Source organism: Polypterus senegalus, chromosome 1, assembly GCF_016835505.1.
Source record: "Polypterus senegalus isolate Bchr_013 chromosome 1, ASM1683550v1, whole genome shotgun sequence".
Classification (NCBI taxonomy): Eukaryota; Metazoa; Chordata; class Cladistia; order Polypteriformes; family Polypteridae; genus Polypterus; species Polypterus senegalus.
Window position 1 is genome coordinate 312,651,933 of NC_053154.1, and position 15,342 is coordinate 312,667,274.

At 40.5% G+C, this 15,342-nt stretch overlaps 1 protein-coding gene across 1 annotated transcript in view; it reads left to right on the forward strand.

The window, feature by feature from the left end:
* Positions 1-13,977: 13,977 nt before the first annotated feature.
* The window catches only part of LOC120515261, a 489,908-nt gene continuing 488,543 nt past the window's right edge, over positions 13,978-15,342 (forward strand). Inside the window, exon 1 of the mRNA XM_039736101.1 lies at positions 13,978-14,060. Within this exon, the coding sequence (XP_039592035.1) occupies positions 14,041-14,060 (20 nt within the window). The 5' untranslated portion in view covers positions 13,978-14,040. The remainder of the gene's footprint in view (positions 14,061-15,342) is intronic.

Genomic DNA, 15,342 nt, shown 5'->3' on the forward strand with positions numbered 1-15,342 from the left:
GTGGACTGCAGCACTTTCGCCACACCAGGAAGTGCTGCAAGAAGGTCATCAGGGCGCAACTGGAGCACGTCTTGGGTGCATTATAAATCACTCCATTCGGGGAGCCGGAGTTGGGTGGAAGTGGACAGAGCTTCCGAGAGAGGAGTGGAGGCGGCAGAAGAAAAGTGATAAGAAAAAGGACTGAGCAGTGAGTTGTTTGTTGGTGATTTGTGGACAGTGCGTTCTGTACAGAAAAAGAAGGATAAAAGCATGTGTTTGGACATTTGGCTGTCTCAGTGTCTGTCTGTGTCTGGGCTTCTTTTACACCAGGTTAAAATTCTCTTCTCTACAACCCTGATCTCAGGTCCTTGTTGTGCCGAATGGTGGAATGTCACTCCAGTCTGAGGTGGTCTTGCACTCAAGCAGGTTTTCTTCAAAGACCTCTCTGCATTTGGCCACATTAACTATTCAAGCATGTGCCTCACTACAAGAAGAGCATCAGCCTCTGACACAAAGGCAAAGGTAGATTTAATAAAAGTCAATGAGATCGCAACCTATTGTGAAGTTTTTGACCTGGGTAATTCCAAATGTAAAATAAGCAAATATTTAAGAAATACTTAGCAAAGGCTAGAATATGTGCAGGAATATACAGAGCAAGAAAAATGGCTGCTCACCCACAAAACTACAACTCAGCCTATTCATGCATGGATAGAAAGATGGAGTTTGGAAGTCGGGTATAAGTTTGAGTTATTGTGCAAATCACTGGATGATGGGGAATATGCTGTGCATACAGACCCTGGTATGGCTCTAGCTGCAGCGCACAAAGAAAAGGTCAATCATCCAGGAAGTATTATGGAACACTCTTATGGAAGATGACATTGAATTAAAGAGATTGTTCCTTCTAAATCTCCTACCTCCGATTTAAATAAAGATTTAATCATGTTTGATCGTGTTGCATATAGATTTAGAATGCATGCACAAAACAGCAATAAGAAATTAAGCTAGTAATTCTTAACCTGTTGGGGGAGTACAAAATTAGCGAAGATGTGAAAAAAAGAAAACAAGAATCAAAAATATGAAAAAACATCTGTTGAAACCATAGCAAATTAAATTAAACTACATTCTGATACTAGAACAATAAATACAGAGTTAGATAAATGTCGATAAAAGTTAAGTAGGTATAATAAAATATGCATCTACATTTCAAAAAATGTTGGGGGTGCGATTAGAAAAGGCATTGGAGAAACAATTTTGCATACTTGCCAAATAAGAGAAAGAAGGGTCTGAACCTCTACAAATGTGGAAAGACTGTGATAAATCACCAAGTCACCTTTTAAAAGTGAACTGTGAAGAAAATTCAGCACAGCAGCAGACTACTAATGAAGAAGAACAGCTCACTGCCATTGAAAATGTCATCCAAATGATTAGATCATTCCTTGACCAGCACTTGCAGATAAATCATCAACCCAGAAAAGCAGAAGCTACTAGAGCCACTCCCCAGCGGCAATGACTAGAGGCAGACTTCCCGCCCTCTCGCTATCTCTGGATAGGACGGCCTGACACTGGTGGGAGAGTTGAAATGTGACACCAGGATCAAATCACAGAGGCCCATCTGCAGAGAGAGGAGCAGCCTCTCTCACCAGCAGATTCAAACACACAAAAAGCATATAAAGCCCAGCATTCAAAATAAATCATGTCGCTGGTCAATTATGCCTTGCGGGACACTGCCAGTTGTGCATCTCTTACAATGTTAGGAAGGCTAACCACTAATTAGAGGAGGGCATACATCCTACCTTTACAAGATGCTATGTATGCTCAGCCGTTCAACCACTAGAAAGGGGATTGAGAGCAAAACAAAAAATAAATCTGAATAATCATCCTAGGGGAGAATGATTGGGAATCAATGGAAACAAAAATGTGTCTTTGCCCATCTGCAACCAACAAGTACAAACTGCCAGTTTTGATGAAATCTTAAATGCTTACATAGGCCAAACTTGATGGTCAAAACTGAATAAAGGTTGAAGATCCAGACCACAATAGAGCCAACTATATGATCTAGTGGACATCAATGCAAGGTTCCAGGAAACTGATAAAGTTAATTCATTCAGTTATGTAGAGCCTAAAGCACATAGGGTGACTAGGCTGATTCCAGGGCTACAGGGGATGAGTTATGAAGAAAGGTTAAAAGATCTGAACCTTTACAGGAGATTAAGAGGTGACCTGACTGAAGTGTTTAAAATTATGAAGGGAATTAGTCCAGTGGATTGAGACGGCGACTTCAAAATGAGTTCATCAAGAACACGGGGACACAGTTGGTAACTTATTAAGGATGTGATGGAGGGAAGAGAAATACTGAAGGTGTCACAATGAAGGTAGTCTTTATAAGTTCCAGGTCCCTCCAGCCGGTCCAAAGCTATCATTTAGATATCCTAGCCTCTCCCCAAGAATACATGCGAGACATCAAGGTGATCGCAATAACTAGAAGTTAAGGAGATGAAGCAAAGGAAGTGAAGCCAGCTTGGTAAAGATTAGCCAGCTTGACTTGATGCCAAAGGGGCTTCCATGGAGTACTGAATTAAGGGTCTGCATACTTCCACGAAGGAGAGGTCTCAGTTTTTGATTTTGTCATTATGGGTTATTGAGTGTAGACTGATGGGCAAACATGACAAATGTACTGGTATCCATTTAAAATGAAATCTACAACACAACGAAGTGTGCAGAAAGTGAAGGGGACTGAAAACGTCTTTTAAAAATGTTACAGTTATGAAATGTGAACAACAGTTAGTCACAGGCCTACCACCACTAACAAGTATCAATTAATGCCATTATTTCCCATCACTTGAGTTAGAATTTCCGGTTTATAAAGCTTTTGAACCAACACAGGATAATCTGGGCATACATTTTTAATTACATGATTTTGAAAAGTGCTGTTAAAGAATAGTTTGTATGATGTAGTCTACCAACACATATAATTATATACAGAACACAGTATGGATATGACATTGTTACAAAAACAGGTCATAAAAAACTAACTCTGCAATGAAGTAGCTAAAATAGTAAAATGCAGCAACTTTGAAATGGGATAAATAAGGCCTCAAACAATCAAGCCAACATTTTCTAACTTGCTTTTAATGTCATCCAGGAGACATCTTTGGGGCCAACAATGGTGGTCAGAAGCTTTGGTTCAATTGAACAGCAATGGGCTAACTCCACTATGAAAGCTATATTCTGCAGAAAAGGAAATGAAAATTAAAATTTTAAAATGAAAATGTAATCTCTCTTTTACTATTTATTTTTCAAAGTCTATGCGCAATGATGCTATTAAGATTAAAAATATTATGAAATAAAAAAAAAAATGGGAAAATGAGAAAACACTTCTCTTAGACAGACAAGCAGCAAACACTTCATATTTTCTATGTGGCGGTGCGACAGACTAACATAAACTTTCAATCCCATTTGTCAGGTTTGTCTAAATTACACAAGCGGGTTAGCAGATGCCTTTAAGCTAAATGTTGGTGAGAGTGAGCCACAAAAAGACCATTTAGGCCCACCTATAACTTTAGAGTGTCGGTGCCCTCATTAAACCAGAGTGAGTTTCTTTGTGCTTTAACCACTTTGTTTTGAGTGAGGCTCTTTCATAATCCCCTTATACTTAGATGTCATCTGATCTCTATTGTACTCTGGAGGTCGGTGTTTCTCAGCATATTCCCAGGTTTTCTTGAGTTGCTGTAGTCTTTAGGCTGCACTGTTATGGTCCAATACAATTTATTATGGTTTCAGTAAGAGCAAGAAGAAGTCAACCATACATAGTGGTCAGAGAATTACATTTAGATGAGTAAGACCTCTGACTTGACGGTCCCTGTTCCAGTGAGGCATTATGCAGATGTATTACTGCTGCTGGATTAAGTGAATTTCCCCTTGGGATTAATAAAGTATCTATCTATCTATCTATCTATCTATCTATCTATCTATCTATCTATCTATCTATCTATCTATCTATCTATCTATCTATCTATCTATCTATCTATCTCTCTTATATAGTGCCTTTCATATCTATCTATCTATCTATCTATCTATCTATCTATCTATCTATCTATCTATCTATCTATCTATCTATTATAGAGTGCCTTTCATATCTATCTATCTATCTATCTATCTATCTATCTACACCTACAGAGAATGCAGTTTGCTGTGTTTTAGTGAAACTGTATTGTATTGTATATCATCCCAGATGCTAACGTGGAGCTACCCGGTTTAGCACAGTTAGAGCGGACAGAGACGCAAGTACCTGTGGAAAGAAGAAAGGAGGAGGACTCGCTCTCTATGTCAATACAAAGTGGTGCAACTCAGGACATGTAAACGTTAAAATCTCCACTTGCTGCAGGGACATCGAACTGTTGGCCGTAAGTCTGCGCCCTATTACTTGCCCAGAGAGTTTGGACACGTGATTGCTGTTATTGTTTACATCCCCCTCAAGCGAGCGCGAGATGGCGAGTGACATCATCCATTCCGCAGTTGCTAAGTTACAAACGCAGCACCCTGAGGCACTTGTGCTAATCGCTGGAGACTTTAACCATGTAACGCTGGACAAAACATTACCTGCCTTCTCCCAGTATGTGGATTGTAACACTCGGGGAAACAGGACTATTGACCTACTATATGCAAGCGTTAAAGACGCATACAGTGCCACCCCACTGCCTGCGCTTGGGAAAGCAGATCATAACCTGGTTCTGCTTCAGCCTCAATACAAACCAAGAGTGAGGGCTACCTACAACCACACGCTCATTCAGGAAGTGGTCCCTGAGGCAGAGCAGGCTCTGAGAGACTGCTTTGGAACTACAGACTGGGATATATTGCTGGGTCACATAGTGAGAACATTGAAGAGGCTGTTGAATGCACAACTGATTACATCAACTTCTGTATGGACATTGTAGTTCCAGTAAGAACAGTATGCTGCTATGCTAACAACAAGCCATGGATTACAAGTGACATCAAGGGCCTTTTGAACCAGAAGAAAAGGGCTTTTAAAGGTGGTGATAAGCATGAGCTGAAGTGCGTGCAGAAGGAACTCCGAGTCCAGCTCAGGGTAGCGAAAGAGCAGTACAGGAGAAAGCTGGAGCAGAAGTTGCAGAACAACAGCATGAAGGAAGTGTGGGATGGGATGAAGATTATCACTGGCTGCAGCTCGAGCGGGTGCCGCCATCGAGACAGACGTGGAAGAGCAAACCAAATGAACAACTTCTTTAATAGGTTTGATCACAGTAACCCACTCTCACCTCGAGTACTGCATCCTCCAACCATCCTTCTGCTGATACCAGCATAGGTGAGACATCCCCACCCACAATTACAGCAGCCCAGGTGAGCAGAGAGCTGAAAAGACTTTGTGCCAGCAAAGCAGCGGGTCCAGATGGTGTATCGCCACGATTGCTGAAGGCCTGTGCGTTGGAACTGGGGAGTCCTCTACAGCGCATCTTCAACCTGAGCCTGGAACAGGGAGAGTCCCAAGGCTTTGGAAAACATCTTGTATCACTCCTGTCCCAAAGGTATCACGTCCTAGTGAGCTGAATGACTTCCGCCTGTTGCTCTGACGTCACATCTGATGAAGACCATGGAGCGGCTGCTGCTTCACCACCTGAGGCCACAGGTCCGCCATGCCCTCGACCCTCTGCAGTTCGCATACCAGGAGAAGGTGGGAGCGGAGGATGCCATCATCTATATGCTACATCGATCCCTCTCCCACCTGGACAGAGGCAGTGGTGCTGTAAGAATTATGTTTTTGGACTTCTCTAGCGCCTTCAACACCATCCAACCTCTGCTCCTTAGGGATAAGCTGACTGAGATGGGAGTAGATTCACACCTGGTGGCATGGATTGTGGACTATCTTACAGACAGACCTCAATATGTGCGTCTTGGGAACTGCAGGTCTGACATTGTGTGCAGCAATACAGGGCGCCGAGGGGACTGTACTTTCTCCGTCCTGTTCAATCTATATACATCAGACTTCCAATATGACTCGAGTCCTGCCAGTGCAAAAGTTCGCTGATGACACTGCTATTGTGGGCTGCATCAGGAGTGGGCAGGAGGAGGAGTACAGAAAGTTAATCAAAGACTTTGTTAAATGGTGCGACTCAAACCACTTACACCTTAACACCAGCAAGACCAAGGAGCTGGTGGTGGATTTTAGGAGGCCCAGGCCCCTCATGGACCCTGTGATCATCAGAGGTGACTGTGTGCAGAGGGTGCAGACCTTAAATATCTGGGAGTGCAGCTGGATGACAAATTGGACTGGACTGCCAATACTGATGCTCTATGTAAGAAAGGTCAGAGCAGACTATACTTTCTGAGAAGGTTGGCATCCTTCAACATCTGCAGTAAGATGCTGCAGATGTTCTACCAGACGGTTGTGGCGAGTGCCCTCTTCTACGCGGTGGTGTGCTGGGGTGGCAGCATAAAGATGAAAGACGCCTCACGCCTGGACAAACTTGTTAAGAAGGCAGGCTCCATTGTAGGATTAAAGTTGGACAGTTTAACATCTGTGGCAGAGCGACGGGCACTAAGCAAACTCCTGTCAATCATGAAGAATCCACTGCATCCACTTAACAGTGTCATCTCCAGGCAGAGGAGTAGCTTCAGTGACAGACTTTTGTCACTGTCCTGCTCCACTGACAGACTGAGGAGATCGTTCCTCCCCACACTATGCGACTCTTCAATTCCACCGGGAGTAAATGCTAACATTAATTTTATTTTAATTTTTTCATTTTTATTACTATTTAATTTAATATTGTTTCTTTGTATCAGTATACTGCTGCTGGATTATGTGAATTTCCCTTGGGATTAATAAAGTATCTATCTATCTATCTATCTATCTATCTATCTATCTATCTATCTATCTATCTATCTATCTATCTATCTATCTATCTATCTATCTATCTACGTAACTATTAATTGTTGGTAGTAAGGAGCCCCGGTCACCTTTCTTCACAGGTTTCTGTTGAATGATTCTTTGGCTGAAAGTCCTCAGTGTTACCGTGGAACATTTTTAAAAAACTGCAAAAACCCATTATTTTAATTTGGCTTTTTCATGCCTAAATTTTTATAGATATAGAATTATCATATTATTCAGGTATTTTAGATCTTTAATTTCTACTTTTTTCTGCTGTCTTCTCTGGCTGTCCTGGGTATGACGTCAAACTGCATCCAGCCCTGCATGTAGGCCCTCCAACCTACAGGGAAATCCTGGGGATTGGTGGCAGAATTGGCACTCCAGCCACCATAAAAAAAACTCCCAGTGTTCCATTCCATCTGAACTGGTGTGGTGCTGAGGTGTCACCCATTGCATGGATGCACTCTGGTCCTAATCTGGGTTCCTGAGTTGGTTTGTCATGTGGTGGGTGTGACAATGCACTGTATCAGCATCTGCTCCTAACCTCCTCCTCCTTCTCCGGTTCTTCTGTGGTGGCCATCTGCACCAACACCACCTGATCAAGGTGCCATGCATACATCTGTTATGATGCAATGAAGGTGGGTGCCCACTCTGTCCACGAGAGCAAGTTCTTCAAATCCTCTCATAGGAACCATGGAAACAAAAAGAAATTAAGAACATTTATGTTATGTAGAATGCCCAGTAGGGGCTAGATTGTCTTTTGGCCTTGGAATCTCTATGGATTTTTTTTCTTCATCTTTACTGGAGTTTTCTTTTTTCTGTTCTCCCAGTCATCTCACCTTATCAATGTACTCATGTTTAGAGACTTACATTATGACATTGTATACAAAGACACTACTATTCTACTTGATAACTGTTTTTAAAGATCATTTACATTTATACAAATCAGTCCCCACCCATGAGAAAGAGAGCTAAGCCAACAGAGTAAAACTTTAAACTAGTAAAAATAAGTAAATAGATAGATAGATAGATAGATAGATAGATAGATAGATAGATAGATAGATAGATAGATAGATAGATAGATAGATAGATAGATAGATAGATAGATAGATAGATAGATAGATAGATAGATAGATAGATAGATAAAAAAGAAGGGAGAGAATCTGCTTCCTCAATTAAAATGCTTATTCTAAAATGTTATTGATTAGATCCTGCCAGGTTTTGAAAATGTTTTATATAGATCAGGGGTGTCAAACTCCAGGCCTGGAGGGCCGCAGTGGGTGCAGGTTTTCATTTTCACCCTTTTCCTAATCAGTGACCAGTTTTCACTGCTAATTAACTTTTTCCCCCATCACTTTAATAGCCCTGTTAGAAGAGTTCAGCCGTCTGAATTGATTCCTTTCTTCATTAAATGACAGCCAAGCTGAAATGAGATGTGAGACGAGCTAACAGATGAGCAGCTAAACTGGGGCTTCAAACTCCAACCAATTTCACTCCAATTACTTTGTTAATGAGAAGCCAATTCTTGCTGTTCATTAAACCCTATTATTTAATTTCATGGCTTGTTGCTGCTCTCATTCTGCCACAGCACATATTTCGAAAACTGTTTTTTTCTGTTCTTTCTAAGAGCACCATCAACATTTTTGGTGACCTGAGAGATCAACCTTACCAAGACCATTATCTCTCTTTAAATTTCAGATATTGTGTAATGGGCACAGGGGAGCTGGTCATGTGGTGGCTTGTTTTATGTCTCATTATTGTTTGGCTACTAATTAAAGAAAAAGAAACAGCTATGGGGCCTGAGTCACGTTAATTATCATCTGTATATAGAGAAACTTTCTATTCAAGTCCTTCTCTGATAATCCCCTTTATCTGATAAGCATTTCGACAGTGAACTGCCAGTGGCTCAATGGAGATTGCAAATAGCAGTGGTGACAAGGGGCATCCTTGTCTGATACCACGTTCTAGTTTAAAGTAGTCTAAATTAATATTGTTAATACAAACTGACAATATTGGTATTGGATTGGTATGGCCATACTACATCAGTGACCTTCTCCATCACTAAGTGCCTGTCCGCCCACTGAGGTCCTCTGATTCTGGTAATCTTGTTGTGCCCCACACTAATCTACACTCCATGGGTGACAGCAGGGCCTTCAGCAGTATAGCACCCAGACTCTGGAATGACCTACCAAAATTAATCAGGTCAGCTGACTCCATGAATTCTTTTAAAAAACAACTCAAAACTCATCTGTTCAAGGAAGGCTTTTAGCTCTACTTGACTTTATTACCCTTCTTTCAGTCTACCTCTGTGTCAAGATGCTCATTTACTGTCTTACTCTTCTTTATTTATTTTTCTGGTTTAGTAAAATGCTATGTACTCTATACTCTCCCGTTCTTTCTTAAACTCGGTAAAGTGCCTTGAGCATGAGAAAGGCGCTATATAAATAAAATGTATTTTTATTATTATTAATATATGATATTAAAGAGGAGTCGAAGATTGGGAGTTAAGTGTCGACGTTTAATAAATCCAGTGTGGTCTTGTGATATTACCGAAGGCAGCACTTTCTCAATCTTTCTAGCTAGGACTTTGGAGAGTATCTTAACATCATTATTCAGAAGTGAACTTGGTCTGTATGATGCACATTGTAATAAGTCCTTATTTTGCTTAGGAAAGACGGTAATTAATGCTTTGTGAAATGTTTGAGTTAGATTTTTATTGTATCTAGCTTTTGTAAATGTTGCTAATACAAGGGGAGCTAGGTTAATTGAGAATTTCTTATAAAATCTGGCAGGGAAGCCATCAGGGCCTGCTTCTTTCCCACTCTGAAGTGACTTTATTGCATCTAGTAATTCTGATAGCGCCAGAGGTTTATCCAGTTCCTCTGCACTGAGAGTATCTAGTTGTGGTATCTGTAACACATCCAGAAATGCATTAGAATGTGTGTTTTCTTCTTTAATCTCAGTAGAATATAAGTACTTGAAGTAGTCTCTAAATGTGTGCATTATATTTTTATGGTCACTGATTTTGTCTCTGTCTGTGTTGGAGATTGCTGGGATTGTATTGCAAACTTCCTGCTTATGGATTTGTTGAGCTAAGATCTTATTAGCTTTCCCTCCATCTTCATACATACTAATGACGTCTTGATTTATAAATGAGTTGTTCAGTTTCATTTGTTGTCAAGATGTTGAGTTCTGAATGCAGAGCCTGCCTTTTCCTATGAAGTGCTTCATTTGGACACCTGGCATGTTCTTGATTTATTCTGGTAATTTCACCGAGTAGCTCTGGTACCTTCTTGATTTCCAATTTACTTCTGTGGGAAATAATATAAGATAATCTGTCTTCTTAAGAAAGCCTTCACAGTTTCCCAGAGTATTCCTGCAGAAACCTCTGAGGATGTATTTGTCTCTAAAAAATCAATTTGCTTGGATATAAATTCTTTACTGTTCTCGTCTGCTGATGAAAGTGTGTTAAGACGCCATTTTTGAGATGAGTATGTGGGGCATAATGATTTTAGTTCAATGATCAAAGGGGTGTGGTCAGAGATAACAATAGAGTTGTACTTTAATCATAGGCAAGAAATTGTTATCTATAAAGAAATAATCAATTAGTGAGTTGCAATGATGCACTGTTGAGTAGAAGTAATATGCTCTTGAATTTGTGTTTAGAAATCTCCAGGGGTCTGATAAATTGTGATCAGTTACAAACTGTGTAATTGTCTTTCAAGTGTTAGGTGTCATTGCCCCTGTGACAAGAGACCTATCTAGGTCTGAATTTAAAACACAATTAAAGTCCCCAGCCATTATAATTTAATCAGTGTTGTCACATGTGTGCATGGGAGGCAGCTAAAGGGCCTGAATGAGAGTAATTCCATGCCAAACCAGAGGGTGGCGGAGAGTATTAACTCTTTCTCCCACTCCTCTGCAGACCAGTTGCAGAAAATTCTGCCTGGCCCCGATGAAGTCACTTCCAGTTCCGACCTCGATGACGCCACTTCCATTTCCAGCCCCAGAAATGATGTCAATATATATATATGTTGATAAATTTTGAATTTGTTAATAGTTTAAATATTTCAAAGTAGGGGAAAGTAAATGCTGCAGGTATTGCAAATGTCAATATTGTAGGTGGCGACACCATATTAAAGAGGTAAGTGCCCTGCATACCAATTAAAGAAAGGGGGAGCAATGGTTTATATATATATATATATATATATATAGTGGACTTGAACCAGGACACAGACAGACGGACATCGTTGGCTCCACCACACACTGTTTATTTACAATCTATTTACAATTTAGTCACGTGTACCCCCAGTGCCTCCTGCATCGTTCCCCCAAATGTCCAGGCCTCACAGTCCTTGTGCCTTTCTCCTGGCCGCCTCCAATCCCCTTTCCACCTCCGTCTCTCTTCCACACGACTTCCGCGTCGACTGAAGGGAGGCGGCCCCTTAAATAGGAACCCGGATGGGCTCCAGCTGCTTCCCGGCACTCCTCCTGCTGACACGCCCCTGTGTGGTGGAAGTGCCGGCTGCGCACCCGGAAGCCGTCCGGGTGTCCCCAGTCGTCTTCCCTCCAGCACTACCTGGTGTGGCGGAAGTGCTGGGCTCCAGGGATATTCAGGCACCGGGGCGCCGCCTGGCGGTGGCCACAGGTCCCTACAGGGCTGGGCTTCCAAGCCCTTTGCCCAGCCCCAACACAACCAGGGCGGATGCCCCCTCGCGGTCTGGAAGAGGTACAAGCCCTCCTCCGGTCCTCCTGGGCGTCAATATATATATATATATATATTTAATATATGTACAGTGCTTCCGGAAAGTATTCACAGGGCATCACTTTTTCCACATTTCGACAAAGTATTGAGCAAAGTCTGTGAATACTTATGTACATGTGCTTTCTCAGTTCTTTTATTTTTAATAAATTTGCAAAAACCTCAAGTAAAAGTTTTTCACGTTATCATTATGGGGTGTTGTGTGTAGAATTCTGAGGGAAAAAAGGAATTTAATCCATTTTGGAATAACGCTGTAACATAACAAAATGTGTAAATACTTTCCAGATGCACTGTATATATTGTAAAATCACATGTGCATCATTGAAAGGTTTAAATTGCCCGACTGTCCAGATTGTTGTCTGTGCAACTGATCCTTGGACCCTGCTGCAAGAAAACACAAACATCCTCAACTAACTCGGCCCACCAACAAGTCAGTATATGCACAAAGTAATAGGGACATTTATAAAAGATAATATATAGAACTTGACAACTATTAGGGTTAGTTATTTAAAAGTGAAAGGCATGAACTTACCTAAGCTGTTAGTTTTTTTTAAGTTACGGACCGGAAAATGCATATGTAATTTTGCTGTGGGCCAAACAAGTAAAAACAAAAAATCTAAACTTAAACACGATTGTTACGTCCGCTCAGCCTCACAGCAGTGCCATGACTGTTGCTTTCTTTACAAGAATTTGTGAAATGTGAGATACTGTGTCAAGTAAAGAGCTGCTGCATGCATACTGACAGCGGTGCTGTTTTCATTTTGGTAACATAACACCAGTGACGAGAATGAAGCTTTTATTCTCCCCATCTTCTGCATTCCTTGCAGTGCCTGGTGAGCCTCGGGTGCTATGAAGTCGCTGGATTGAATCTTAAGAGACATTCTTAGCAGCCATTGGCCTGGACGAGATGAGCAATGCTTGTAAAACAGCCATACTTATACATTGCCTAGGCACTAAAGGCCAACGCATCTTTAAAATCCTCGGGACTGTGGCTGCATATTCTGCAACAGTAAGCCTTGTGGTGTTTCATTTCTCTTCACCACAAAGTCTCATCGATTCAATGAATCCTCTTTCATCAGTGCAAGCTACCAGATGTGTCAATTCGTTAAGTCATGGGCATTAGCCAGTTACATGAGGGATTTATCAGGAACCAACCTGTGGAACATACCAGTTACCCTAATTTTAATGAAAGATTACTAATGGCACCAGATGGTGAGACTCTTGTTAAAGCATCTGTCATGGTACCTCAAGTTGAATCAGCCACTGAACTCAAATCTAAATTTGCTGCTTCTCCAGTCCAGCACCATCCCATTGCATGACAAGTGATTGAACCCACCTGTGTTGCTGGTGAGGATGCACTTTCTTTTCAGGACACCTCTGGATCTTTCAAGACAGCACTGCAGGAACTGAGGCTCCACCAAACATAAGTCAAGAGCTCCGAGGGGCCACTCAGAGGGACACAGGTGCTGGAAATGTGAGGATCTTAACCACTCTGCTGAAGTCTGTTGTTCAGCCCCCGCTTTATCTGTAGCAACAGAACAGTTGCCTTCCACTCAAACTGCATCTTTATTTTAATTTTTTTCATTTTTATTACTATTTAATTTAATATTGTTTCTTTGTATCAGTATACTGCTGCTGGATTATGTGAATTTCCCCTTGGGATTAATAAAGTATCTATCTATCTATCTATCTATCTATCTATATATAGTGCCTTTCATATCTATCTATCTATCTATCTATCTTTTACAGTATATAGTGCCTTTCATCTATCTATCTATCTATCTATCTATCTATCTATCTATCTATCTATCTATCTATCTATCTATCTATCTATCTATCTATCTATCTATTATATAGTGCCTTTCATCTATCTATCTATCTATCTATCTATCTATCTATCTATCTATCTATCTATCTATCTATCTATCTATCAACCATCCTCCTGTCAGTGAGCTCCACAGCCGCTACCTTCAAAACGTATATTGTAGCGTTTGGAGGGTGTGTGTCCTCATCTGCTGTTGGACATGAGCAGGGCTACCTGGTCCTTAAAAATGTTCCTGTCAGGCAAATTTGAATTTGAATTTTTGAATTTGCTTAGAAGTGGATGGGATGGTCTCCTGGCTGACTCCTTTATCAAATCTAATTTTACTGTCTTAGGGTCTGGCCATGCAAATAAATTTACGTTTTACTTTGTTATTAGGATTTACAAAAAGCCATATACAATAAAAATATCTAAAGATCAGGAAAGTTTTTCTTCTCTTTGGAGCAAATAGCTAATTTAAATTCAAATAGCTTCCTGGAAATCACGTGTCTAAAGAAGAAGTGCAAGCTACACCTGTTGGCAGACTGGCTTTATAAAGTCAGAAGAGCATCAGCTGTGCAGAGCCTGAAACACCTTGAAGTGCTGGGAGTAACAATGGGGGGATTTCTGAGCAAGTAAGAGAAACAGATTTGATTTCTTTAACACCTAGAGTTTCTATTTATGTTACAAAGATAAAGATTGAATTAAATACAATAATATTACTTATGATTTGAGGATGTTCTATTTGTTATTCATTTAGGATATCATTTGGAAGCAAATATATTCTAGGCTTAATGTAATTTCTTGCTGAAATTAAAAGTCTCACCTTTATTTAAGTTAACCAATATCAGTACTTTTTATATGCTGTTGACTTGTGAGTCGGTGTCTTGCTCCCCAAAGACGAGGCTGAGTCTCTGTAACTTAGCAAAACCAGTTCTGTTTTTCTCAAAACAGGAACAGCATGGTTGTTTACTGTCGCTCGATCTACTATTGTACTACATTCAGACACAGCAAACAGGCAGGGTTAGGGTCAGGGCAGTGGCCAAGTTATAATGTTCATAGCAACACCCATCAGATGACAGGCACTTATTTCACATGGCAGCAGTCAGCTTGTAGTTGTTTTTGTGGCGCTGAGACGGACAAGCAGCCCTCAACAGATGCGGCAGTCACGATTATGTGTGTCGTCCCATTGGGGAGAGTCTCAGAAGAGTGCAGAGGTCTCACAATGCATTCACATCTTTTAGATTTGATCGTGTTTTAAAAGTATTTTATTTTTATTCCCCTTTATCAATTTGGAGTATATTGTTAAGTCAATGACATAAAATCCAAATGAAAATCTGTTTTAAATTGCAGATTACAATGTGACAAAACAGGAGGATGAATCCTTTCTCATGGCACTGTAATAACAGTTTTATTCTTCCATCTTGTATATAGTGGCCTGACATTGGTTTCTTTAAATTTACATTGCTGCTTATTCTCAAAACAAACTTTTTACAAAGAACTCCATAATCAATATTGAAAAGTGTCTCATGTCAAACCACAAAAAAAAAAAAATCAACAGAAAGATTAAACATTACCATAAAGTGAAAACATCTAATACATTGACTGTAATGGCATGATGATGAAGAAGATGAAGATAAAATTCAGGTAAAGAGCAAACACTTATTGGAAAAGTAAGTCAAAAAGCACAAATGGCAAAGTGATTTTCTGCTGTGTGAATTTCTCTGCTTGCTAACTGTAACTGAAGATGACCTTTTTTCCATTTTATAGGAATTTCTTGAATGTGGCATCTGAAAACCTGTTTAACTTGAATGATTTTATAAACAACAAATGAGGCACAGCTTTCAAGAACTTTGTTTGTTTAGCAGCTATTGCAATGTTGGCAGTATTGTGCGGTGATAAGTCTGCTTACCCCCC